This window comes from Trachemys scripta, chromosome 24 (assembly GCF_013100865.1).
Source record: "Trachemys scripta elegans isolate TJP31775 chromosome 24, CAS_Tse_1.0, whole genome shotgun sequence".
Lineage (NCBI taxonomy): Eukaryota > Metazoa > Chordata > Testudines > Emydidae > Trachemys > Trachemys scripta.
The window spans coordinates 9,849,767-9,875,996 of record NC_048321.1 but is presented as its reverse complement, the minus strand read 5'-3'; the positions used below and the strand labels follow the sequence as shown (position 1 = coordinate 9,875,996).

General features: G+C 49.7%; 1 protein-coding gene across 10 annotated transcripts in view; it reads right to left on the bottom strand.

Moving 5' to 3' along the window:
- MEF2D (myocyte enhancer factor 2D) overlaps window positions 1-26,230 on the bottom strand; it is a 172,062-nt gene that overhangs the window by 47,150 nt on the left and 98,682 nt on the right. For all 10 annotated transcript variants that reach the window (XM_034756671.1, XM_034756674.1, XM_034756677.1 and 7 more), the window contains one exon: window positions 10,319-10,522. In XM_034756671.1, coding sequence (XP_034612562.1) covers window positions 10,319-10,522 — 204 coding nt within the window. The remainder of the gene's footprint in view (window positions 1-10,318; window positions 10,523-26,230) is intronic.

Sequence of the window (26,230 nt, the reverse complement as noted above, 5' to 3'; positions counted from 1 at the left end):
TTTGGCAGATTGCAGCTCTCTTATTTTATACCCAGGAAAAGATTCCCAGCCTGCTTTGCGTTTAAAGCGACAGCACTCTAATTCAAGAGCCAGTGGGAAATTCAGGGCAGCTGAGAGCAAAGAATGCTCACTCAGGATGGGGTCAACTTCCTTTAAAGGCTGTAATTGAAACAAGCCCCAATGCTGGAAAAGTCGGATCTTGATCAGAACTTACCATCTTCACCCTCGAATGCCAGATTTGCCATCCCCTGCGACGTGCATGGTCATTTAAAACCGACGTAAAGAGAAGCCATTGGCAGCGCTTTGGGTGTGTGAAAATGACAGCAAAAGCGTGCCCGGAAGGGAAACAAACCAGGCCCCAGATAGGGCTGCTGAACGCGGGAAGGGAAGGGAAGAACGCTGCGTGACTTTAAATGGATTCTGAGCGTCCAGTCCCCTGTCAGCCCTGCTCCCGTCCAAGTTGCTTACCAGAAACCGGCACGTCAGGCAGGCTGGGGGAAATGAGAAGCGACAGCAAGGAGCAAAGCCGGCGTGATCTCAACTTTAACCATCACGTGGCTGCCAGCGTGCCTGTCTTGGAGACTCATCTGTCCCTCGCCCGATTAAGGAAACCCCCCTTTGCACTAGGAGAGATTTTCCTCAGACTTAAAAGCTTGGAACAGCCAGAACTTTGCCAGCGCCAGAAAGAGCCACGGGGGCATGCAGCTAAAATCCTCTGCTGACAGACGCTGCCATTTCACTAACGCTTGCAACATTTCTCTGCAGGGCATTTCATCCAGGAGACTGGCCCTAAATGGCTGCTGGAGTTCAAGCAGCCCTCTTAAACTGGGCCAGATCTAGCCCTCTCCAAACTGTGTGACTCATGCCTCACTCTCTCCCGCTCTCTCTCCGATTATCCACTAGACCCGTGCAGTATTACTTACTTCAAGCATTCAAATATCATGATACAGGCTCCCCAAACTCTTGAGATTGGCTTCAACATAATACGTTTGTTTCTTTGCGTTCATTTTCCATCTAATTTCTGTACCTTCGGGCGCCCCGTTTTCAAGCATTTCCCCACAACCAGAAGGGCTAGGAACTTGTTTTTAAAAAAATGAAAACTGAGATTCTCAATCATCACAGGATTCCGGGAGCTGGGGCTTCAAGGGAACCACGTGCAAGACTCGCGACAACATCGTTAGCTGGCAGCGCCTTATCAGTGTTTGGAAACCTTTGAAAATGAAGCGTCAGCCTCCTCTCCTTGCCCCAGTCAGGAAAATGAAACTGATCAGCGCCATCAAAACTCTGCCATGTGCTGGTAGCAGCTTGCACGGCTTCCTTTTTACATCTGCCACCCCCCTCTCTCATTTTGAGAAATGCTGGTGGACAACTTCATAATAGGACACTTCTCCTTTCTTCCATTATTTGATGATCTGTGAAACAGTTCTCCTTGCTGACACCCCATGCGTGATTGTTACCATCTGAGTCAGTGCCCATTGAATGGGGCAGCACCTATTTCAGGCTCTCTGCAAATTTCTCCTATAATAATAATCCCAAGCTCTCATCTAGCACTTTTCCAATAGATCTCCAAGCATTTCACATGGGAGGTCAGCACCATTATCCCCACTTTACAGAGGGTGCAGCTCTGACAGACAACGCCCTGTTTCTTTAAGTGCGTTTGTGAAGATAGCTCAAGGGTTAGGATAGCAAAGCTGGCAACCCCCAGGGTCTAGCAAGGGGCGTTTATTCTTTATGAGCCTTCTGTTTGCCCTGCACTCAGCAAGGAGACCGGGACATTGCTTCTTGGGTCTCCCTCCCATCATCAGAGAAAAGAAAAGGTGCTTCGCTCTCTGCGAATTACCCCTGGAGAGCACAGAGACGCTTGCCATCCTTTCCGGTTTGTGCAACCAGGATACTGGCGATCTAGTTCCAGAGCCATCTGGCTGCTGGCATTTACATGCAGAAAAAAAGAGGATGGGGTTTGTCACTGCAAACCATACGACAAGTCAAGGCAATGTCTTGTGTCTACAACATACCAAATGGCGGGGGAAAGTGGGGGTCGGATTCAAAGTTACTCTACCCCAGACCCTCAAAGGTCTAACTCCCACTGATTTCAGTATCTGGGTCTCTGTTCCTGCACCCATGTCTGGGATAAAGAGAGGCCAGTTTTAAGCCATCTTTGTGCTCCCCATCCTTTAGGGCCCTGCCTAGCCCCCCAGGTAAGGTAGAGCAGCTTTTAGATCTCTCTGGCCCACACGTATGCGAACCCATGAAATCACACACCTACGCTCAAGCTCACACACACACACAACACATGATCACATGCACTCACATGGCCACGCTCACCCATGTATATACCCACTACACACATGTTCGTTCACACATGCATATTGGTGTATACCCATATACACACTCGCTCGCATTCGTACTCAAACATACATAGTTACATTAACACACACACCCTGTTCTTCAAACACACACACACACACACACGCTCACACTCACACATTCACACTTGGCTGATTCACAACACCCTTCCTGCAGCTGATACAAGGCTAAATTGACACCTCTCCAGCTAACACCAACCCTCCCTGCTTCCCCAGCCAGCTTGTCTCCTTGCACAGAATAAACAGCTGTCCTCCCTCCTCAGAGACCAATGCCATCACCTCCTCCTGACTCCAACCCTGCACATCCCAATCTGTCTGCAGACCAGATTCTCTACCACGGGGACTGCCCGCTAAAAGTGCTTACCCAAGGGTTTGTTAATGCAGATCAGAGCCGATGCTCCATCCGGGGCTAGAGACACATGGGCCAGAAGGGAGAGGCAGGAAAGCAATTCCATTCGGGATGGAGCTTTGCATCTGAGGACAAGGTGACATTTAATGCCAAGGAGACCTCTCTGCTACAGTAGCAGCAGTGTCAATGATACTATGAGATATTGTATCCAGAAGCGGCGTAAATATCTCTCAGAGGCACCAACCGAAATCAGGGCCCCACTGTGCTGGGCGCTGCATGCAGCCAGAGAAAGTCCCTGCCCCGAAGATCTGACAAGCTAAATGGACAAGACAAAGGATGGGAGGGGGTACAGAGAGAGAGAGGGCAAAGTGACTTGCCCAAGGTCACCTCGCAAGCCAGTGGCATGGTTGTGAATAGAACCCAGGTCTCCCTGTCCAACACACTAACCACTGAACCATGTTGTCTCTTCTAAACGGGAGGTGAGGGAGCCCCATTGGCTTGAATTTGCGGGGCGGGGAGGGAAGCAGTGTAGCGAGTCCAGCGACACATCCTTAAATCAGGTATCAGGGGGTAGCTGTGTTAGTCTGTATCTACAAAAACAACAAGGAGTCTGGTGGCATCTTAAAGACTAACAGATTTACTTGGGCATAAGCTTTCGTGGGTAAAAACCTCACTTCTTCAGCTGCATAGAGTGAAAGTTACAGATGCAGGCATTATATACTGACACATGGAGAGCAGGGAGTTACTTCACAAGTGGAGAACCAGTGTTGACAGGGCCAATTCAATCAGGGTGGATGTAGTCCACTCCCAATAATAGATGAGGAGGTGTCAATTCCAGGAGAGGAAAAGCTGCTTCTGTAATGAGCCAGCCACTCCCAGTCCCTATTCAAGCCCAGATTAATGGTGTTAAATTTGCAAATGAATTTTAGTTCTGCTGTTTCTCTTTGAAGTCTGTTTCTGAAGTTTTTTTGTTCAATGATAGTGACTTTTAAATCTGTAATAGAATGACCAGGGAGATTGAAGTGTTCACTTACTGGCTTTTGTATGTTACCAATCCTGATGTCCGATTTGTGTCCATTTATTCTTTTGCGGAGGGACTGTCCGGTTTGGCCAATGTACATGGCAGAGGGGCATTGCTGGCACATGATGGCATATATAACATTGGTAGATGTGCAGGTGAATGAGCCCTTGATGGTGTGGCTGATGTGGTTGGGTCCTCTGATGGTGTCGCCAGAGTAGATATGGGGACAGAGTCGGCAACGAGGTTTGCTACAGGGATTGGTTCCTGGGTTGGTGTTTCTGTGGTGTGGTGTGTAGTTGCTGGTGAGTATTTGCTTCAGGTTGGGGGTTGTCTGTAAGCGAGGACTGGCCTGCCTCCCAAGGTCTGTGAGAGTGAGGGATCATTTTCCAGGATAGGTTGTAGATTGTGGATAATGCGCTGGAGAGGTTTTAGCTGGGGGCTGTATGTGATGGCCAGTGGTGTTCTGTTATTGTCCTTGTTGAGCCTGTCCTGTAGTAGGTGATTTCTGGGTACCCGTCTTGCTCTGTCAATCTGTTTCCTCCCTTCCCCAGGTGGGTATTGTAGTTTTACGCATGCTTGATAAAGATCTTGTAGGTGTCTGTCTCTGTCTGAGGGGTTGGAGCAAATTCGGTTGTATCTTAGGGCTTGGCTGTAGACAATGGATCGTGTGATGTGTCTGGGATGGAAGCTGGAGGCATGTAGGTACGTACGCCGTCTAATCCCTTCTCGAGAGGAAACACCTTAACAGAGATTTATATCAGGGCTTGTCTCGCCGGCGAAAGAAAAAACCCATCAGCTCAGGCAGCAAATTAAAAACTCTCTGTCCTCGGGGCTCCAAAGGAGACTCCGCGTTCCGTGCACGCTGGAAGCTGCCGCTCAGTCATGCGATGAACCTCGCTAAGATGCTGTTCAGGGTGGAGGGCAGCAGATAGTGAATTACACCAGGCGGCCCAAAGCAGCTTCCAAACCACGACAAGGACCCTGGTGTTATTGCCTAAGAAGGGTTCCCTGTGCCAGATCCTCAGCTGGAGCAAATCAGCGTAGATCGCTGGCTTCAGGGGGGAGTCGGCACCAACTCCTAAAGAAGCAACTTCCTGTCACTCGGTGCATGGATTGTGGCTAAGGGAAAGGGAGCATGTCTGAAGTGCCTCTGTGTGCTGGCTATCCCTGGCTGCCTGAACAGCCTTGGAGGAAGCTGGGAAAAACTTAGAGCAGCCTCGAGGCTGCTCTAAATTGTGCTGGGGAAGCAGTCTGGGGCAGGAAGGGTTATAAAGGAGGTTTAAAAGCCCGTCCATATGGGGTCTTCCTCTGCTGGGTGGTTGGGCAGGGGAGAATCCAGTGCTATGTGGCCCCACTGGCAGATTGCAGAGCCCAGAACATTCAGTTTTCTTGCACATCAACTCGTATTTTTCCTCTCCCGATGCATTTTTTTCTTATTTCAATTTTGGATGCGGATCCATCTATTTATTTGATACAAACAAAGCATTTCCCCGCGTGCCAAGGGCTGACTGACGAAACTTGCTGGATTTCAAGTGTTTGGATCTTGGACCATAAGGAGAGGAGAACGCTGCCCAAAATGTTTATGATATTTTTAGGCCAAGACAAATCTGTCGAATGGTGCGAGCTAAGCGGAACTAGCACCATGGAGAAGGCTGGCGAGGATGTTATTATAGACTAGCAAAGAAGGGACTTCACACAGCTCCACTCATGTGGGAGCAAACGGCTGCATCTCTTGGGTGGGGGCAGTTATTCCGCCCAGGCAGGGGGGTTGATTCTGAGCTCACTGGCACCAGGGTAACTCCACCGACTTGAGTCACAGAGGATTTACCCTAGTGTCAATGAAAGCAGTATCAGAGCCGTTGTGGGCTCGCTCGGCACCTGGTACGGTCATCTACACCAGTGCGAAGCGGGGGTGAAACCCCATCAGATCAGGAGGGCAGAATTTTTCACTGACTTTGCAGTGGTGTCGCTACAACTACCCCAGGGACACGGTTCTCATTTCCACTCATTCACGCCCGTACGGAAGTGGGCGTAAATTACACCCACTCTCACGTCAACACTTCTTTATCCTGCCAAAGCGGAGTAAAGTAGGGTGACCAGAGAGAAAGTGTGAAAAATCGGGACAGGGGGTGGGGGATGATAGGCACCTATATAAGAAAAAGTCCCAAATATCGGGACTGTCCCTATGAAATAGGGACATCTGGTCACCTTTGGGTAAAGGGGCCTTCATGCAAACAGGTCCAGTAAGAAAGACCAAACAGCGTCATCCCTTGTCGCCCTAGTGAATTCAAAGCGCTACAGCTTTTGTGTGTAGACACCACTTTAACTACCCCGCTAGAGTTGCAGTGTGGACGCAGCTCTACCAATGTAAGACTCTTAGGCTACATCTACACTACGGGGGGGGTCGATTTAAGATACGCAAATTCAGCTACGTGGATAGCGTAGCTGAATTCGACGTATCGCAGCCGACTTACCCCGTTGTGAGGACGGCGGCAAAATCGACTTCTGCGGCTTTCTGTCGCCGGCGCCTACTCCCACCTCCGCTGGTGGAGTAAGAGCGCCGATTTGGGGATCGATTGTCGCGTCCCGACGGGACGCGATAAATCGATCCCCGAGAGGTCGATTTCTACCCGCCGATTCAGGCGGGTAGTGTAGACCCAGCCTAAGGATTGTACTGTATATAGGTAAAAGATCACACCCCTAACTGCCATAGTTATACCAGTACAAAAACTGTGAGAGAGGCCAAGTCTACATTACAGACTTCTGCTGGCATAGCTGTATCAGTCAGGGGGGTGGAGGGTGGGATCTCTGACCGACAGAGCTGTGCTGGCACAAGATGAAGTTATAATGACAACACCCAACACCGTTTGGCTTGCTTCGCTCATAGGGGAGTGGTTTTACTATGCGGGTACAGAGCACGGCTTTGCCAGGACAGCTGCGTCCACTCCAGGAGCACTTTGCCGCTCGAGTAGACTGGTATTGCAATACTGGTACAGTGCTCCTAATGTAGACATAGCCTAAATGAGAATCAGGCTCCAGGATTTTATCAGCTGATCAAAGAGGTGGAAAGCTTCTTCATTCAAAGCTTGCTCTCCAAAAAAAAAAAAAAAAAGCAATAAGGCATATATTTGAAAGAAAAGAAAAGAAAAGAAAAGAAAAGAAGCAAGATTTGGGAGGGTTCCAGTTACCCCCACCGCCCCCCTGAAATCAAAGCCTCAGAGAGATGAGGGAGGCTGCCAGATCGCACCACAAGGATTTAAAAGCAGACGTAACATGGCCAGAACAGCAGGGGGGAGATTATTTCTCCAGCAGCGCTTTGAAGAGGTTAAACCTTGCTGCTGCGTGAGGTCCACGCGCCATCATTCTGCCTGTGCAGTGGTTGCGCTGATCCGTTGCATCCATGCCATCTCCAGCAGATAAATTGAATGACTAGAGGCTCTGTGTGCTCTCTGTGTGTTAATTTACGTCCGCCTGTAATGGCAATAATTACCCAGCCAACCCATTCATTTGTCTAAATTTGCTCGGACGTAGAGGGAGTTGCCCACATGCAGCTTCTTCATCGAAAGTGACAAGCGCGCGGCTCTAATCAGAGCTCTCGCCGCTCTCGGGAACATGGCGCACGTCTCGCTGGTCCTTTCGTGCTTGCGAATTCGCTGCTGGTGGGAAGGGAGCTGGATTGACCGCTGAGAGGTGGAGATGCTCCAATGCAGAGCGGTTCTCAAGTTCTGCACAAACCCGGTCATCTTCACTGCAAAGTTAACTTGAGTTATAACCCCAGGGTTGCCCCTAACCCCGTCCACACACAAAACCCTATCACTCACGTGCAGTGATGCTATTCACTCAAGCTGTCTGGCCTGAGAGGGATGTATAGGCCAAAACCTGAGTGAGCGCAACTCATCAGCTGTTAACACGACCGCTCTGTGGTGTGGACACAAGGCAGCAGCATTCAAGTGCAGCTAGTCCTCCAACGCTTTCCCACAATTCCCCCTGTGCGTCCGGAAAGATTCTCCCACAATTCATTGGGAAAAAATTCATAGAGTAGCTCAGCTTCCTGTGGCGCTAAGGACCCCGGGATGTGTCCCCAGAAGTCCTAGCACCAGTGCCAGTGTGGACACAGCAACTTGAGGGTTATTTCACCATGTGGCAGTTCTCACCCGAGCTCGGCTCACACAAGAGGAATCACTCGAGCGTAGATCACTCGAGATAACTCGGCAGTGAAAAATGACTCCGAAACGGCGTCTATTAAAACTCGAGGGAGCACAACTCATCAGCTGCCAATACGGTCACTCTAATGTGGACACATGCTAGTGCTCGAACACACACATACTCACGCCTGTTTTTTTTCAACACCCACAACCGGGTTCAGCTTTTTAGAAGAATCCAGCTTTTGAGTTGGCTGGGAAACGACCCTCCCCCTCCCCCACCCCGGTGAAAATTTTAGACCAAAAATAACAAAAAGTCTCTTTTTGTTGAAAATGTTCTGCCCTGAAATGTTAGGGTTGTGACCGTACTTTCCCCCGTTTTCAGTGAAAACCAAAATATTTTCGTTAAAAAAGAATGCACAAAAATGCGGCCTTTAAAAAAAAATCTGTTTATTTTTTGACGAAAATCCAAATATTTTTGTCAACAACTATCGTTTTTGGGTAGAAAGTTTTGTTTTGGATTAAAACCCCCGTTTTTCGATGAGTTTTTCATGGAAAAAAATGCGAGGAGCAGCATTGGTTGCATTTTTTTTCCACTGAAAAGCTTTTACTGAAACAAAAAAACCAAGCAACCAGCTCTGCTCGGCATCCGTCTAGGCACCGAAAGAAAAAAGTCAGATTTGCAAAAGACTTCTGCACACAGCAGCTCCCGTGGTGACACCGATGGTCAAACTTCCAGAAGAGCCCAGCACCCAACAGGTATCCAAAGTGCTGCCCCCTTGTGCAAACCCTGCCACTTTTTTGGGTGCCTAAACTGGGAGCTGATGCTGACCCCCTGGAAATTTGTCCCCGAGTTCTTCCAAAATTCTAGCCCAACTACTGTGCCTCATTCCTAATTCAGCCGGATCCTCATGTCGTGTCCAAGTGTTTGTCTTGGATTGGATGTTAGCAGCTGCCCTGGAGGTGAAAGGCTCTGCTACTGATCCCCTACACCAATCCAGCCATCTCCCCCAGGCACCTATCACTCAATGTACAACACCTAATTTTATGAAAGGCTCCCTGAGTGTGGCAAATCCATGCTCATTTCATGAAATCGGCTCCAGCAAGCTTTCCTCCTCATGTAAATACGCCCGTTGATATCATGGCGATTACATAGAGGAGCAGGGATTGTGTGTGGGTAGGGATCCTGGTTTCTATCATCCCCTCGATCCTATTTGCAATGTAGAGCTTTAGCTCAAGGTCAAGATACCCTCCTCCCCGGCCTCCTTCCATCCAGAACCAAGAACCAGATCATCGAGTCTGAGCGGCTGTGCAGCACAGGCCACGAAACGTCGCCCCGCACCCACACACCAAACCCAACAACCAAAATATCACAGCCCACAAGAGACTAGCCTCGAATGAGCCACAGGAAGAGAACAGGAGGGACCGAGGTGCACCAGGGCCCGAGGGCCCTGATTGAGACAGACTCAGATAATCCTGCACCCACGCACTACAGAGGAGGTGAAAAAAACCCCAACAGCCCTGCCAATCTGGGGGAAAATTCCCTCCTGACCCCACAGATGGCAATCAGTTAGACCCTGAGCATCGGAGCAAGAACCAGCCAGCCAAGCACCGGAGAGAGAGAATTCCTCCCCCTCCAATGTCCCATCCCCAGCCGGGGCCACCCCTCATGCTCTGGAGGAAGAAAGTAAAGAAATACTCCCTGAACACATGTGGGGGAGCTGTAAATACAAACATTTTCAGAGTGTCTACATTAGTATTTTCCAATGCGGTTGGTTAACTCAAATTAATTGGCACATAATTAGCTGGAGTGTCAGACTGCCCCTCCTTATCATTCACGACCCATGAGTCAGGCCCAAGAAATCATGCGTCTGGCATATTTTCCAGCTTTTCTCCACAGGCAGGGCTAGAAACTTAATTTTTTTTTTTTTTTAAGAAAGCTGACATTTTCATGTCATCCCATGACTCCAGCAGCTGGTGCTTTAAGAGCAACATCACACAGTGCAAGTCTACAATACAACCGTGAGAGCTGGCAACACTGGAGTTACAGAAGCGCCAGCCCCGAGCATTCCAAAATCATGAGTCGGGCCTAAGAAATCATGAGATTGGCTTTAAAATCAGGAGATTTTAAAGAAAGAAATAAAGTTGGGGTCCTTTCACTCGCCTCCTCATTTCTGAATCTTGAGCGGCCACATTTCCCAGCTTTTCTCTGCAATCTACAGGGCTAGACCCTTCCTTCTTTTTTTTAAAGAAAAGCTAAGATTCCCCCCCCATCACATGCCTCCAGGAGCTGGGACTTTTAAGGGAGACACCAAACATGTTCAGCCTCGCCACTCTGGCGAACCTGTAGCGACTCCAGGGTTGGCGACCCTGGAGTTACAAACAGGGCCTCCGACTCTAGCCTCGTTGAGGGTGGGGAGAAGGGAAGGCCAGGTCTCACCTCGATGATGTCTGCGTTGGTCCGGCTCTCGTGCGGCTCGTTGTACTCGGTGTACTTAAGCAGCACCTTGTCCATGTCCGTGCTGGCGTACTGGAACAGCTTGTTTGAGTGGTTGAAGATGATCAGGGCGATCTCACAGTCGCACAGGACGCTCAGCTCGTAGGCTTTCTTCATCAAACCGAACTTCCGCTTGGTGAAGGTCACCTGCAGGTAGAAGGCAGGAGATTCAGAGACTCATAGATAGATCTTGCAGCGCAACCGGCTGCTTTGCAAAGGCCGCTGAGCTCCATCCAGTTTCCCCCGGACTGAGCCTAGTGACTTGTGTTTGACTAACGCGTCTCGTCCAGAAAGGCATCCAATCTGGATCTGAGGGCGGGGAGGGGGGAAGGACTTTGGATCCATGTGGTTTATGTGGTTTATGGATCTCCTGACTGGGCCAGCCACGCTGCTAGAATGGACAGAGAAGGGAACACATGGGAAAACACACGCTATGGGCAGGCTGCCGAGTGAGGTGTTATGGGAAATTTAAAGGGCTATGCAGCCAGCGTGGTGGGAGCAGAAGACTTGCCCGCTTTATGCCTCAGTTTCCCCAACTGGACAATGGGGAGGATAATACTGAGCCTCCCCCTCCTCCTCTGGGCCCTCGCGGGGCCTAACCGATTCATATCCGCCGAGCGCTTCCCAAGGCGGATGCTACCAAAGTGCAAGGATGACGATCGCCGTTGGAAGTTACATATGGCAGAATCAAGGGAAAAGACATTTTAGCAAAATCCCCCAGCAGAGCCACCATCTGTCTGGCTTTTAAGCCTGGTTTTTGAGCAGGAGAGATCTCTTTGGCACGGGCTGTGGTAGCTCAAAGCGCACGCTTCACTGGAAGCTGCGGAACTAAAACCAAGGGGGCTGATTCTCCGTTCTGCCAAGGCCCCTTTACCCCACTCTGGCAGCGTAAAGGGGCCTACGGCCAGATTAGGTAAATGGGCCTCAGGCTCCAATGGCAATAAGAACTGCAGACTCGATTCTCCACTGCCCTACGCCTTGCCCAGTCATTTACACCAGTGCAAGTGGGTAAAGATCACCAGGGGATGCCTCATCACACCAGTATGACAGGGCCTTACGGTGGGTGTCATGGCCTCTTTGTCTAATTAGTTGCTCTCATGCAAAGGGAGTGGGAAATGCTCCCAAATCCGAATGGTAGAGTTTTACACCCGATTCGCACGGGTGTAAACCTCTGCGCAAGGCACCGGGTGAACAGAATCAGGCCCGTAGGTTTCTGTGATCCTGTCTCACAGGCGTCGCAAATTCTGGGCCTGATTCTCCATTGCCCTGAACCTCGCGCTGTCACTGTCTACCAGTGCAAAAGCGAGCGGGAAATGCTGCCCATTCTGATCCGGCAGCATTGCACACTCACTTTGCACGACAGGTGTGAGTTCACGGTGAATCAAGCCCTCGCCCTTTGGCCCCAAAGTGGCACCTCTCACTATTGCATGGCACAGAGGTACCAGGTAGAACCCACTGCACATAACTCCCTGCCATTGTACTCTGCCTTCCCTTGACTCCACATCAGCAGTGGTCATTGCCGGTCTTCTGTGCTTCTGGCACACAGATAGCGGGTTCATCCCAGCTCCTCCAAGGCCGCAGCCAATGCTGGCGCCTTCCCTTTTGCTTCGTTAACCACTCACTGCTCCGGCCCTTATTAAATCCACCCTAGCCACCAATTCACATGCTAAGGTGCAAGGCTGTCAGGAGTGCCCCAGTGCACCGCTCTGTAGGCCCCCATGCTGCAGCGAAGAGAAGGGGTCAGTGCATTGACCTCAATGGGTGGAGAGATAGAGAGACAGGCCGGCCATGGGGTTCCGGTGTCGGTTTGGGTATCAGGTACGTGGGTTCCATTCCTGCCTCTGTCACAGACTCCCTGGAATAGCTACTTCATCTTGCCGTGCCTTAATTCCCCATTAGTAAAAGGAGGATACGGCTCCCTGTCTATTTGTATTAAACTAACACACTCGTTCTATTACGCCTAAAGGGTTTAGGAACACGAGTCCCAAATCTCCCCATTGTGCTGTACATACATGGCCAGAGTGCCCAAAGATCTTATGGTCCAGAGGGAAAAAAGGAAGAAGGGGGCAAGTGAAGCACACAGCAGGGAAACCTTATGCTTTAGACAGAGTCTAACTAATAGGGTGTGTCTACACTACACACAAAGCTCAGGTTTGAGCCCAAGCTCCACTTCCATCCACACACACAGAGCAGTCTGACTCAGGTCAGCAAGCACTTAGGACCTGCGTCTTAGAACCGTGCCTGAGGTGTGGGTCAGAGCCCAAGTCCTCCTGGGACTCGGGTCCAACCCCTATCATTTTGCAGTGTGGATGCAGCTCAAGCCCGAATCAGAAGGTTGGCATAGCATAGTGTGGATGCATTAGCGGGGCTGACGCTGGTCGCTGTCAGAGCCAGGATCTTCAAGGAGGTGGACCTCAGGTCCGATCCAGTCTGACAGTTCCTATGATTTGCCCTCCCGGTCACCCAGCCTGTTAATGGCAGAGCCAGGATGGAACCCAGGTCTTCCACCTCTACTCCCCTACCCACTGGGCCATTTGCCTGCCTTACCAACTCAAGGTGGAAGCTCTAGGGCAAGGACTGTCTCTTCTTGTCTACATTGAGAAATTAATTCAGATTGAGGGTGCGAGTTTAAAGCGGAATAGTTATTCCCGATTAACATCCTGTGTGAATGCTCTTATTCTGGAATAAGAGGTTCCTTATTCCAAAATAGCTTAATCCGCTTCCAAAATGGATTAAACTAATTCACTTGGGAAGTGGATTAAACTAATTTGGAATAAGGAACTCTGATTCCTGACTCAAGTCTCCACGCAGGGAGTTAAGCAGGCAAAGTTAAGCAGGAATAGCTACTCCAGAATAACTCCCCGTGTACACACACCCTTACTATATGTTTGTACAGCACCTAGCGTCACAGTTCCCCAATCTCAGTTGCAGAGGTAAGTACTAGGATATTATAAATCAATAAATAATAATATCTTGCCCCTTCTTTCCTTGGAGCACGGGAGGACCAGTATACACACCTGCCCCTTTCTTCCTTCAGGTCCTGCTCTTTTCTCAGAGACACACAGAGCATTTGGATACTTAAACACACCAGGGTTGTCCCAACATATCAGGTACACCGCTGCATCCCCACTGTCCTAATGACCTTGTCCGAGCGTTTTTCCACATCGCCTGTCAGACCTGGAGAGTCACTGCACTTGCGACCGCTTCCCCCGTCCTCCCCACCCACCCCGCCTCTAAATTAGCTGTCATTAGCAATGTCGACTGAAGAGGCGTCCTTTGCTGGACGGATCCTCTATTCCGTTTGCTCCTGACAAATGGGAGCGCTGCCTGCCCTTATCTGCTGATAAGGCCACCTGATCCGGGGCAGGCTGCGTCTTATCGCACTGTGCACTTCAGCAGAGGGCACGGCAAATGGAAACTGAAGAGCGCTCAGAGGATTGGCTTCTTATTGGATTGAAAAGCCTGTGTCGGGGAAGATTAAAGGGCTTGATTCTCCATTGCCCTGCAGGTCGTGCAGCCATTTGCCCAATGCAAAGCTGGGGTGTCAATCACCGCCATGCTGTTGTGTTAATTTTGCACCCACTTTGCACTGGTGCAAATGGCTGCTGGGCAACCGAGAACCAGACCTGTCAGAGAGAGCAAACTGCCTCCAGGTGGGCCCCCAACATCCTGACATCAATCTCTCTCTCTCTGCCAGGCCTCACAGCTAGGCTCCCAACAGCTCAGTCTCACATGCATGTAAACTCACTCCCAAATCCCAGATTTCACTGCCGGAGCCACTCTTTGCAGCTTCCTGCTCCTCCGTATAGGGGAATCAGCCAAACCCCTGCTCAGGTGCGTGCCTCCTTTGGGACTACGGTTGGCAGGCCTCCCCTGTTACAAGGCCATAAAAACGGTGGCGCCTCTGACGATCATTTTAACTGGGCCCCAATCCCTGTTAAACCCTTTCTCCCACTGGTAGTCCAATGACTCACCCACCGGAGTAAGGAATACTCAAGAGAGAGCAAGGAGTTGCAGGATCGGGCCTTTACATTCAGATCGAAATAGGCCCAAGTCTCATTTATCCTAAAGTCTCTTTACATGGCTGTGGCGGTATAAAGCGGTTTCAAAATGGGTGGAAATCCTTTTGCACTGCCAGACATTGGGGTAAAGGGGCCTTAAGGGTAAATGAGGATCACGCCCTAAGAACTACCCTCATCCAATTAGGGAGAGCAAAGAGGAACCAAGCAACGAGTACAGCCAATCAACAACTAAGCAGCGCCACACAGACTTTGAATGCTTGCCAACAGCTGACGGAACAAGAACCGCGTTGCTGAAATGACCCGGCCCAACATTTAGAACAGCAAATAAATCGCGACAAAATTGTCAGAGGAGAAATAAAACTCGAGAATAAAGCTCTTGGACAATGTACATCCATTAGGGAAAAAGGGCGGGTGGTTAGTCATATAAATGATTGGCTCTACCCTAAGCTGTAAGGTCTTGTTTGGAGGGAGGGACTGTCTCTCGCTGTGTGCACGTGCAGTGCCTAGCGGAATAGGGCCCTGAGTTCAGAGGCACTGCATGAAGTTGGGGAAGCAGAGGAGACCACACCAGTGAGCTAATCAATCTCTTTTCTTGTCCAGCTCGAACATGGATTTCGGCAGCTCCTGGAGCTGGGTGCTGCACATGGACATCGAGAGGGACAGTCCTGGCCCTGATGAACTCCCAATCTCAGGGCTTGTCTACGCGGACACTTAGCTCACAGCAAACTGGGGCGAAAATCTACCCCGCAGTAGCCTGCCACCCGCCGAGGCTACAGCGACGCTGCGTTTTGGAGCCCGCAGGAGCGCCACAGACGCGGGCTAGCGGGGCTCATGCCAGTGCTCTGAAAGCAGCCCTTTGACGCTGTGGCTCAGGCTGGAGGCCAGGGAGTGGGGTGGCCCATTTAGGCCCCAGTTGAGGAAAGCGTCCCTGGTTCAGATGGGCTTCGCCACTTAAAGATAGGCCCCCGCTTCAACCCGTCCTAGAACTGGAGCCTTAGACTGTAGAGTCGTGGGGGCAGGACCTGTTTCTCACTATGGCCCAGCCTATCCCAGGGAGGGATATCTCAGTGGTTTGAGCATTGGCCTGCTAAACCCAGGGTTGTGAGTTCAATCCTTGAGGGAGCCATTTAGGGATCTGGGGCAAAGTCTGTCAGGAAAGGTACTTGGTCCTGCTGTGAAGGCAGCACACTGGACTCAACGACCTTTCAAGGTCCCTTCCAGCTCTATGAGATAGGTATATCTCCATATTAAATCTCGCTCTGATTCCCGGACTTTGGCAGTGTTACCAGGGCCTTAGCCCTGGTCTGCGCTACAAAATTAGCACAATCCACACCCCTGAGCAGCATAGTGAAGCCGACCTAAGTCCCCGTGTAGACAGCTCTGGGGCAATGGAAGAATTCCACTGCCTCTCGGGCAGGTGGATTATCGACGGTGACAGGGAGACCCCTCCTATCGGCGGAGCTAGCGTCTACTCCGAGGCACTGAGGCGGTAGCGTTCCAAATGTAGACAGGGCCTCAGCGTCCACGAGAATCGGACCCTGGCATTTAGATTGCATATCACAGCTTCCCACGTGGGACTTCGCTTCGGTGGCCGCCAGTTCCCCCGGCCTCCTCCCTCCCTTCTCTGAGGTGATTAAGTAGTAACGAGATTCGGCTCTAATCGTCTCAGCCCTTTTAAAGTGCAGGGATGGCACACCACGCAGCTGTTCTCCGCCACGTGAGGCTGCTGAACCCCTCGGAGACTTTGTCTTCTGGGCTAACTCGCTCTGCCTCTGAGCCCTCCCGGTCACGTTGCCAGGGTCTCCGGCCTGCTCAACGGCAAATCAAATTACTTCAGGATCAGCGCGAGTGTCATCGGCAGACTCCATTCTCTCTCTCTCTGCTGCCCGCTGACAGATTGGAGGGGGGGGGCAAGCTTAGCGTTGCTGCATGATAAGGATATCTTGGCAGCTCAAAACTTGTGCTCCCGGGAGCTTAAGTGGGGAGCCTCTCACCACTCTGGCTCTTGCAAGGAGAGAGAAATTAAAATGCCGTGTGTGTTCACATTTATAAGGGGCAGCTTCTCCCATTGAAAGGCACCTCATTCTGTCTAGTGGCAGAACAGCTTAGCATCTGAACAACTGAGTCCAGAGCTCAGGAACCAGGCAGGTGGGCACTAGATAGATAGATAGATAGATAGATCAGTGATATTCAACCTTTTTTCATTTGCAGATCCCTAAACATTTTTGAATGGAGGTGCAGACCCCTTTGGAAATCTTGAATATAGTCTGCGAACCCCCAGGGATCTGCGGACCACAGGTTGAAAACCACTGGATTAGATAATGGGGTATGCATGGGGATAGCTAGATAGACAGAGGGGTGTGTATGGGGATAGCTAGATAGATTAGACAGATAGAACTATACACATGAACTGAGAGCGAGAGATTGAAATAAATCTGATCCTCCCCTCTGCAAAGAAAAGGTTTCTCGAAGAGCTGGGCGAGTAACTCCCACAGCAGCTGGTACGTCTTCTCACGACTCCAGGTGGGGTGTCGGCTCCAGAGTCATTCCCCCACGAGCAGTCGCGTGACAGCCAGGCGATCTGTGAAAATGGCCACGAATCCCCAAAGCTGCCCCAACGGCGTTTTGTTCTCAAGTCCACAGAGCGAACCCCTCTCATCCACACTGAGGCCCCTTGACAGGGCTCGGGCAGCACAAAGAGGCCTTAAAGCACAGGGAAATTTCATTTGGCGCCCAATTTCAAGCCCCTTCACGCTACCAGAGAAGCATAAAGGGGCCTAAAGGTATCTCTACACCTGGAGCTGGAGGTGGAATGCCCAGCTCGGGCAGACGTACCTGCGCCATTAGTAAGTTGTTTGGTAGACACCTATGCACAAGAAATAGGTTCACAGAAACTGGATCTGTCCGTGAGTGATTCTGCTACAGGTGATTGGGTGAAATTAATCTGCAAACTTATTTGTGTTACAACATGGCCTCTCGGGCTGCCTTCAGGGATTGAACCCAGAAACGTGGATCTAAAAGCACAAGTTTCTAGTGCAGTGGTGGGCACGTGGACCATCAGGGTAATCCGCTGGTGAGCCGCGAGTTTGTTTACATTGACCATCCGCAGGAAGTGGCGCAGGCCGCAGGGTTCTCTTTGCCAGAAGCCGGGAATGGGCGACAGGGGATGGATCACTTGATGATTCCCTGTTCTGTTCATTCCCTCTGGGGCACCTGGTACTGGCCACTGTCAGAAGAGAGGATACTGGGCTAGATGGACCTTTGGTCTGAGCGAGTAGGGCCATTCTTATGTTCTTATACATGGACTAATCACTAGAGGGGGACAAAGAGCCAAATCTTGTTATCATGGGTTACACTTGCAATGAATAATGTGACCAGCTCTGGGGGACTATTTTAGAGGTTATTTGTATTCCAAATAAAACTTCATTACCTCTTAGTTTATCTGATCCCATTTCTCCAGTCTTCAAATAACAGTAAACACTCAGTCATTATCGGATAGAAAAAGTCAGAGATAGAGGGTGGTTGGAAAAAAACAGGAAAATGATTTGGGGAAAAATTTCAAACGTGTTTCCATTTCATAGGCTTCAAGACGAATTCAGTTTTTTCATGAACTTTTCCCACAATACTTATTTTTTTACTCAAATTGTTCTTTTACCAAAACCGCCATGTTTTTCAGGTTTTCGGCACACAACAATTTTCCGATCATTTTGAAAATGATTTTTGTAAAAACGCCAGGAAAATATATCATGGAAAGTTTTGTGAAAGTGAGAAAAAAAATGATACCGTTGATGAAAAGTTTTGGTTTTGAATAAAAAGGCCATGATTTGACCCCCCAAAAAGTTCACGCAAAAAAATGATGAAGAGCTTTATTTAGAGGTTTCCATTTTGGGAATCCACAAAACATCGTGCCAGATTCATTCCCTGTCTAATTGTTTCGCCTTCGACGGAGTCACACCACGCATGAATTTGACCAATACCATATCGCAATGGCTGAGGACCAGCCATGGCATGTGGACAAACTACAACTGCACTAAGTAGGTACATAATACTACCAAGTCCGGATCTTTCACTCAGCTCCGCTCATGGTGGTAGCATTTCACACACTTCAACCAGGTGTCACTGGCCACACAAGACGCACATCCCAAGGAAGAGTCAGGAGCTATGGTGATTTGATGCAGTGTCATGTGTCAATCAACATCCCATAGACACGATGCTGTGACGTTTCAGTGCGCGGTGATGGGGTCGCGGCTGGAGTTTGTCTCGTTGGACCAACTCAGCGCTGGCAACGCTATTCAGAGTGACCAATAATAGGGATATCTGGGCCAGATGGGGCAGGAAGGTGGCTCTTGGCCATGCCTGGAGGTCTGAAGCTGGAAAAGGGGGAGAGCAAAGAAAGCAAGGCCTGGCTGCTCTCAGCCCTCTGAGAGAGGAAGGACAGGCCAGTGGTTAGGGTTTGGGAGACTTGAGTTAAATTCCCTGCTTTGCAAACAATGTTAGACCAATTACCCAAGATTAACAAACCCGTCTCTGGCAGTGTCAGAAATAGGACCCAGGAGTCCAGGATCCCCAATTTAATGACTAGGTTATACTTCCTCTCCGGAAGTAGAAACTGAAACTTGGGGAGTCCCGCCGTCCAATCCCCACTTCTTTATCTACTAGACCCACCCCTCCCTTCCACACCCTGAAGTCCCAACTTCCAGTACTTAATTCTAGCCATGAGCAAAGCCCCTGACATCTAAAACCATCAATTACCATTATCCTGCCATTCAAGTCTACCAACGTTACGGTGAAAAGGGAAAGAAACCAAAAACCTTTCAACTATAGATAAGCAGACAGGCTGGGATTTACATGGGCCTGACCCTCATCTAGAAGAATTAACCTTATAAGACTAAGAGGGTAATTAAATCTCATGCTTCAGGGCATAAGCTGATCGCCATAGAGGTCAGGAAGGAATTACTTCCACACACAGTACTGCACTATCAGAGGATTTTTGCCCTCCCCTGACGCATCAGGCACTGGTCTTTGCCAGACCCACTTTGACAGACTAGTGGGCTGATGTGTCATGGCAAATCTTATCCTATCCTCTAATGTCATTAGTGACTATTACTGGCTCTCCTCTCTTGTGTTAGGCTTCTACACTAGGGCCTTGATTCTGGTCTCACTGATCAATGGTAACTCCATTCATTTCAGGGGAATCATCCTAGTCTCCTAGCTCGGCAGGCAGGACCAGAAACATACCCGTAGACTCTCGGGAGAGCTTGGCGCAGCATGCTAGCCCTGAGGTTGCAAAGGTGCAGATCCGGTCGGGCAAGTTCCCTACGAGACAGACACAGCACAAGAGAGGAAGATTGGTCTTGTAGCCAAGGCAGCAGACTAGCTCTCAGGAGACCTGTGTTCGGTTTTAACTTGGTCACAGATGCACTGGGCTTTGGATCAGGGCCCCAATGTCTTGGAGTTCCTTACACTGCAGAGGCAAATGATTATTTATGAATTCAATTTGCACAGGTAGCAGAATCATTGGTTACTCCCCAGAGACCATCCACACAGGAAGGACGGTCTTGTGGCCAAGGCTCTGGAGTGGGATTCAGGGGATCTGGGTTTAATTTATGGCTCTGCCACAGACTCTCTTGTATGACCTGTGATGACTCACTTAATTGCTGCAGGCCTCAGGTCCCCAGCCGTAAAATTCATAGATTCATAGATTCTAGGACTGAAAGGGACCTCAAGAGGTCATCGAGTCCAGTCCCCTGCCCGCATGGCAGGACCAAATACTGTCTAGACCATCCCTGATAGATATTTATCTAACCTACTCTTAAATATCTCCAGAGATGGAGATTCCACAACCTCCCTAGGCAATTTATTCCAGTGTTTAACCACCCTGACAGTTAGGAACTTTTTCCTAATGTCCAACCTAGGCCTCCCTTGCTGCAGTTTAAGCCCATTGCTTCTTGTTCTATCCTTAGAGGCTAAGATGAACAAGTTTTCTCCCCCCTCCTTATGACACCCTTTTAGATACCTGAAAACTGCTATCATGTCCCCTCTCAGTCTTCTCTTTTCCAAACTAAACAAACCCAGTTCTTTCAGCCTTCCTTCATAGGTCATGTTCTCAAGACCTTTAATCATTCTTGTTGCTCTTCTCTGGACACTTTCCAATTTCTCCACATCTTTCTTGAAATGCGGTGCCCAGAACTGGACACAATACTCCAGCTGAGGCCTAACCAGCGCAGAGTAGAGCGGAAGAATGACTTCTCGTGTCTTGCTCACAACACACCTGTTAATACATCCCAGAATCACGTTTGCTTTTTTTGCAACAGCATCACACTGTTGACTCATATTTAGCTTGTGGTCCACTATAACCCCTAGATCCCTTTCTGCCGTACTCCTTCCTAGATAGTCTCTTCCCATTCTGTATGTGTGAAACTGATTTTTTCTTCCTAAGTGGAGCACTTTGCATTTGTCTTTGTTAAACTTCATCCTGTTTACCTCAGACCATTTCTCCAATTTGTCCAGATCATTTTGAATTATGACCCTGTCCTCCAAAGCAGTTGCAATCCCTCCCAGTTTGGTATCATCCGCAAACTTAATAAGCGTACTTTCTATGCCAATATCTAAGTTGTTAATGAAGATATTGAACAGAGCCGGTCCCAAAACAGACCCCTGCGGAACCCCACTCGTTATGCCTTTCCAGCAGGATTGGGAACCATTAATAACAACTCTCTGAGTTCGGTTATCCAGCCAATTATGCACCCACCTTATTTCCTTGGTCTGTCTTTTCTACTCAGACTGTAAGCTCTCCAGAGCAGGGTCCATGTCTTATTACGTGTGTGTGCAGCACCCTAGCAAAATGGAGTCCCGGTCAAGCTTAAGTCCTTTATGTGCTACCGTAATACCTATAATAATGACGGATCAGTCATCTTTGAGAAAAGGGTCAGTGCCTGGGAACCCTTTGAGACTGTAAGCTCTTTGGGGCATTTGTAACGTGTTTGTACAGCTCCTAGCACTATGGGACCTGGACTCAAGGTGCTACTGCCATATCAATGTTAAACAATGACAATCCAATAACCTAGCTAATTGCAAGTTCTCAATGTGTTCAGGTTCTGCTGGGAGCTAGTAGCGCTGGTATGCAAGCAAGCATGTACATAGCAAAGAGCACATATGACACGCACACGCACACACACAGAGGCATGTGCGGAGACATCCCACATGCAAAGCAGCTTTAACTGGAAGACCTAGATTTCCAGAGGCAGAGCCATGACATGAAAGCACATGCATAATTCAGCAGCATCGGATTCCTTAACTACTGGTTAGCAGCATGAGAGAGGAGAGATTCTCCCCTCTCTGAACCTCAGGAAAGCTTCTGTGGAGACGGGAATGGAAATTTTACCACAACGCATGGGCTAAGGATGCAGGATGGACCTGAGGTTTGGACTGAAGCCAGTTTTCCCCACCCCAGAGAGAAACTAACATTTGGAGTCAGTACCGTGTAACTAGTTCGGGCAGTTCCCTAGTCACGCTATGTCCAAAACGCACCCCTATGGACAGTTTAGATCAGTGGTGGGCAACCTACGGCCCGCACGCAGCCCATCAGGGTAATCCGCTGGCGGGCCGCCAGACAGTTTGTTTACATTTGCATGGCCACCCACAGCTCCCATTTGCATGGCGGGCCGCACGTTGCCCACCACTGGTTTAGATCCTTGAACTGAAACAAAAGAGAGGCGAGAAATGATGGAAGGAAGGTGGGACCTTTGTAAGCGCCTAGAGACCGCAAATGAGATCCGGGCCCCATGTGCTAGGCGCTGTACATACACATTGTGAGAGAAAGCCCCTCCCCTGAAAATCTTACAGTCGAAATAGACAAGGGCAGGAAATGGTAGGATTATTATCTCTGTTTTTCTGATAAGGAACTGAGGACATTAAGTAACATGCCCAAGGTCACCCGGGAAGACTGTGGCAGGGCAACAGCAGGCTGCAGGTCCCAGGAACGCGCCTAATGGATAAGGTGTCTGACTTCGGATCAGAGGGCTGTGTGCTTGCCTCTGATCACGGGTCCAGCTGTCTAGGTCTCAGCTAGGGACGTAGCAGCTTCTCCCTCACACAAAGCCTTGAAATTGGGGCTGGATTTCTTTCTAAAGCGAACGTGTAGTGCCGCCGGAAGATAAAGGGCTTGATACAGGAATCCCTGGCTAAGTTTGCAGGGCCGGGACTATGCAGGAGGTCAGACTACAGGATCATAATGACCCTATGTGGCCTCAAAGTCCATGAGTCTTCAGAGTGTCAGATCGGCACCCAATCCACTGGGCCACACTACCTGGGTCTGTGAGGGGTGAAAGGGTCTATAGAAATACCTAAATAGACCATGGGCCATTTCCTGTGCTGATTTACGTCAGCATAGAGCCAGTGACCGCAACAGAGCTGAGTCGGTCTTCGCCAGATGGGGATCGGACCCACTTTCTTCTAGAGCTTTGCTTCTTTCCTCCAAAAGCGGCTTCTTTCCTCTCGTCACGGTGCATCCTTGCTGGGCAAGGGAAGGAGAGGGGGAAATAATTGATTCCGAAGCCAGCTCCGGTGACCAATTAAACAGCCCTGCTGCTTCGTTAACTTCCTGGCTCTGAGAAGGTTTTGCTGGGTTTGTTTTAAAAGCCGACCGATACATTCCTTGATCATGCAAAGAGCGCGGTTCAAAGCGTGTGGTGAGGGTGGGGGGAGGTTCTTGATGGAATCCGAGCAGTGTCAGATAAGCAGCATCCCCGTTGCAAATGTTTGTGATTACAGTGGGAGGGCGGAGGGAGAACAAGATACAAAAAAAAAGGAGCTGCAGGAAAGATAAAGGAGCCCCTTGACTCGCCCCCAGGCAACCGTTCCAGCCAGATGTTCTCAAGCCCTCAATTGTCTCTCTCTTTGTATCAGACCACTTTGTGTTTTTATTATAGGTAACATGTACATGCTGTACTCTCTCTCTTTTTCTTTTTCCATTAGCCCTTTATAGTAGCTATAAATCCCACTGCCAGATTCCCCCCTTTTTTTTTTTTGTCCTCACGCTGGCTCCCAAGCTCCCTGCATCTCTCCTGCTGGTGGCGCTGTGGCAAAGCAGGAAGAAAGGCGGAGGAGAGAGGTACTACAGGGAGTGAGGCGTAACATGGCGGACTAGGCCCAGAGCGGAGACTCTGAAAACCCGGGTACTAGCACCAGCACTGACCTCTTGGGTAAGTCACTTTCTCTCTGGGTCTCATTTCCCCCTCTTTATCTATTCAGACTGGGATCTCTTTGAGGCAGGGTTCTCTCACACTGTATGTATGTACAGCGCCTAGCGCACTGGGGCCATGATCTCAGTTGCTCTTATATTACCATAACACCTAGGAGCATGGACCAAGCCCCTATGGTGCTCGGTGCTGTGCAAGCACAGAACGGACAGTTCCTGCCTTATCTAAGCATACATCTACCTTTGACCTGGGAGGGATGCCATTTTTAGGCACTAGCTCAAGCCAGTATGTCTATGCGAATCACACCTCCCAGCTCCAATGTAGACGTCCCCTAAGTGCAAGACAACAGATGGATACCGAAGACAGGGGAACACAAGGAGACAATGACATGGTATTGGTCAGCATGGTAGTGGATCCAGTGCATACGGACAATGTGGTTCTTAGTCACCCGGGGGACAGCCGCAGTGCTGTCAATTTCATCGCGGGCTGTTGTGCTCAGGACCCCTGGAAATCCAAGCCCCAGGTGGCCAGGGGTTTATTCCCCCCCCGCCATCCCCCACACAGAGAGCTAGCCCAAGGCTTAACCGAGGCTGCGAGGGGGTGAGTTTCGCCTCTAAATGAAGAGCCTGGTGGTTGAAGTGAGCAGTCCCGGCCCCCAACCCACCCAGAGCTGTGGTAGCGTGAGCCGCGCAGTTGCCAGCACTGCCAAACCCAACCATTCAGAACCCTCGAGGCAGGCCCCCAAAATCGGGAGACTGGTTTAAAAATCGTGAGATTTAAAGAAAAAAAAAAAAAGGCGGGGCGCTTTCTCTAGGCTTTCTGGTTTCTGAGCCTTTTGGATCACGTTCCCAAGTTGTTCTCTGCAGTCGTGAGAGTTAGACACGTACTTTTAAAAAAAAAAAGATGAAAGCTAATAGTCTCGCCTGATCACCTGACTCCAAGAGCTGGAGCTTTGAAAAAAGCACCAGGTATTGTGAGACTTGCAATAAATTTGCAGCCATTGGCAACCCTGAGTAGTAGCTTCTGTGGGAACCAGATTGTCACAGCTGTCTTCTATTATTCCCCACCCAACCTTCACAAGCTCAGCTGAGAAAAGCACTTCACTAAGGTGACAGGCAGGAGAAACTGAGTCTGACAGCTAACACGCCTCTCCTCATTCATTTTTACAACCTCTCCTCATTGTTATTTATTTATTCGATGGTAGCAAAGAGGGAGTCCCGGCTCGAGATTCTCCGGTGTTAGGCCCTGTACAAACACAGAACAGAGATACTCCCTGCCCCGGAGAGCCTACAATCTATGTATAAGATGACAGACAAGGGATGGACTACCCCCATTTTACAGCTGGGGAAACTGAGGCACAGAAAGGGGCAATGACTTGCCCAAGTTCACCCAGGAGGACAACTGAGAATAGAACACCCCTCCCAGATCATAAACCCCAGGCCATTGCGCTGTGCAGCAGGCCACCTCACCCTGGTGTTCCTTTGTTACTAAATGAGCTGGGGCAATTAGCTATTAGAGTCGAGTACAATAACGTTACTGATTGGGAAACTGAGGCACAGAGGGATTAACTGTCTTGCCCAAGGTGAGTCAGTGCACAAAGCCGGGAACCGAGCCCAAACCTTCCACATCCTACTCCAGCGCTTTAATCGCAAGACCTTCCTCCAGTGCCAACCATCTTCTCACCAAAGTCTGGCTAAAGGAACTCACACAGCATATTACAGCTCCACCGGTCAAACCCCCCAGCCCCCAACCTACAGCTCACTGAGACCCTGGGCTCTGGCAGCGAATTCACTCTTTCCTTTCCTAAAGGGTTATAAAACAGGGCTAGAGCAGGCTTTCGGACTCCAGGATTACTAAATATTTTCCATTCATTTTAACTTTGAACAGGGCTCCAATAACCGGCTTTATATATGTTATAACCTCCCGCCCATGTACGGCATTCAGCAACGCGCTGGCATGCCAGAGAGCTCTGCTGCCCCAATAAAAAAAACCCAAAAAAACTCCAGCTCCTTTAATAATCACTAATGCACCATTTCCTGCTCGTTATGGAAATAAACACTGCCCTGAGCAAGTGGGATACTTTCAAAAATATTCCCCTCCCCTCCTCTTTGCCCACCCAAGTGAAACTTTAATGAAGAAAACCTGCAATTTTCTATTGTTTCACCGTGGAACAATAAAGCTCCTGGAGGGAACTTGCTGCAGTGCTAATGGTTTTTCTTTTAGCAGCAAAAGCCCTGGCGCTTGGTGAGGAATGATGAGGAATCTCCCATCGAGTTCGACGGAGAAGCTACAGTCACTGATTGTGGGCCCAGAGATGAGACCGGAGACCAGTTTTGGGCTGCAGCCCCATCCACAAGGGCCGCAGGTGATGGCAACTGGAGGTGACCGTGCACGGCACACTGCTTTCACCTTTACGCCTTGTGTCTCTCTCCAATCGGCGAACTCTTGACATTTTTCAGTCCGAGGTGGTGCCATCAGACCTTTTTTCCAAAGAGCCTCTCTCTGTTCTAAGCTATTGAGGTCCTTATCCCGTACGTTTCACCGTAGCCTCGAAGCACCTTCCAGTCGTGCGTTATGTGACACGATTAACAGCCGCCATTCAGGCACTGAAAACGGAGCCAGATTTTCAACAG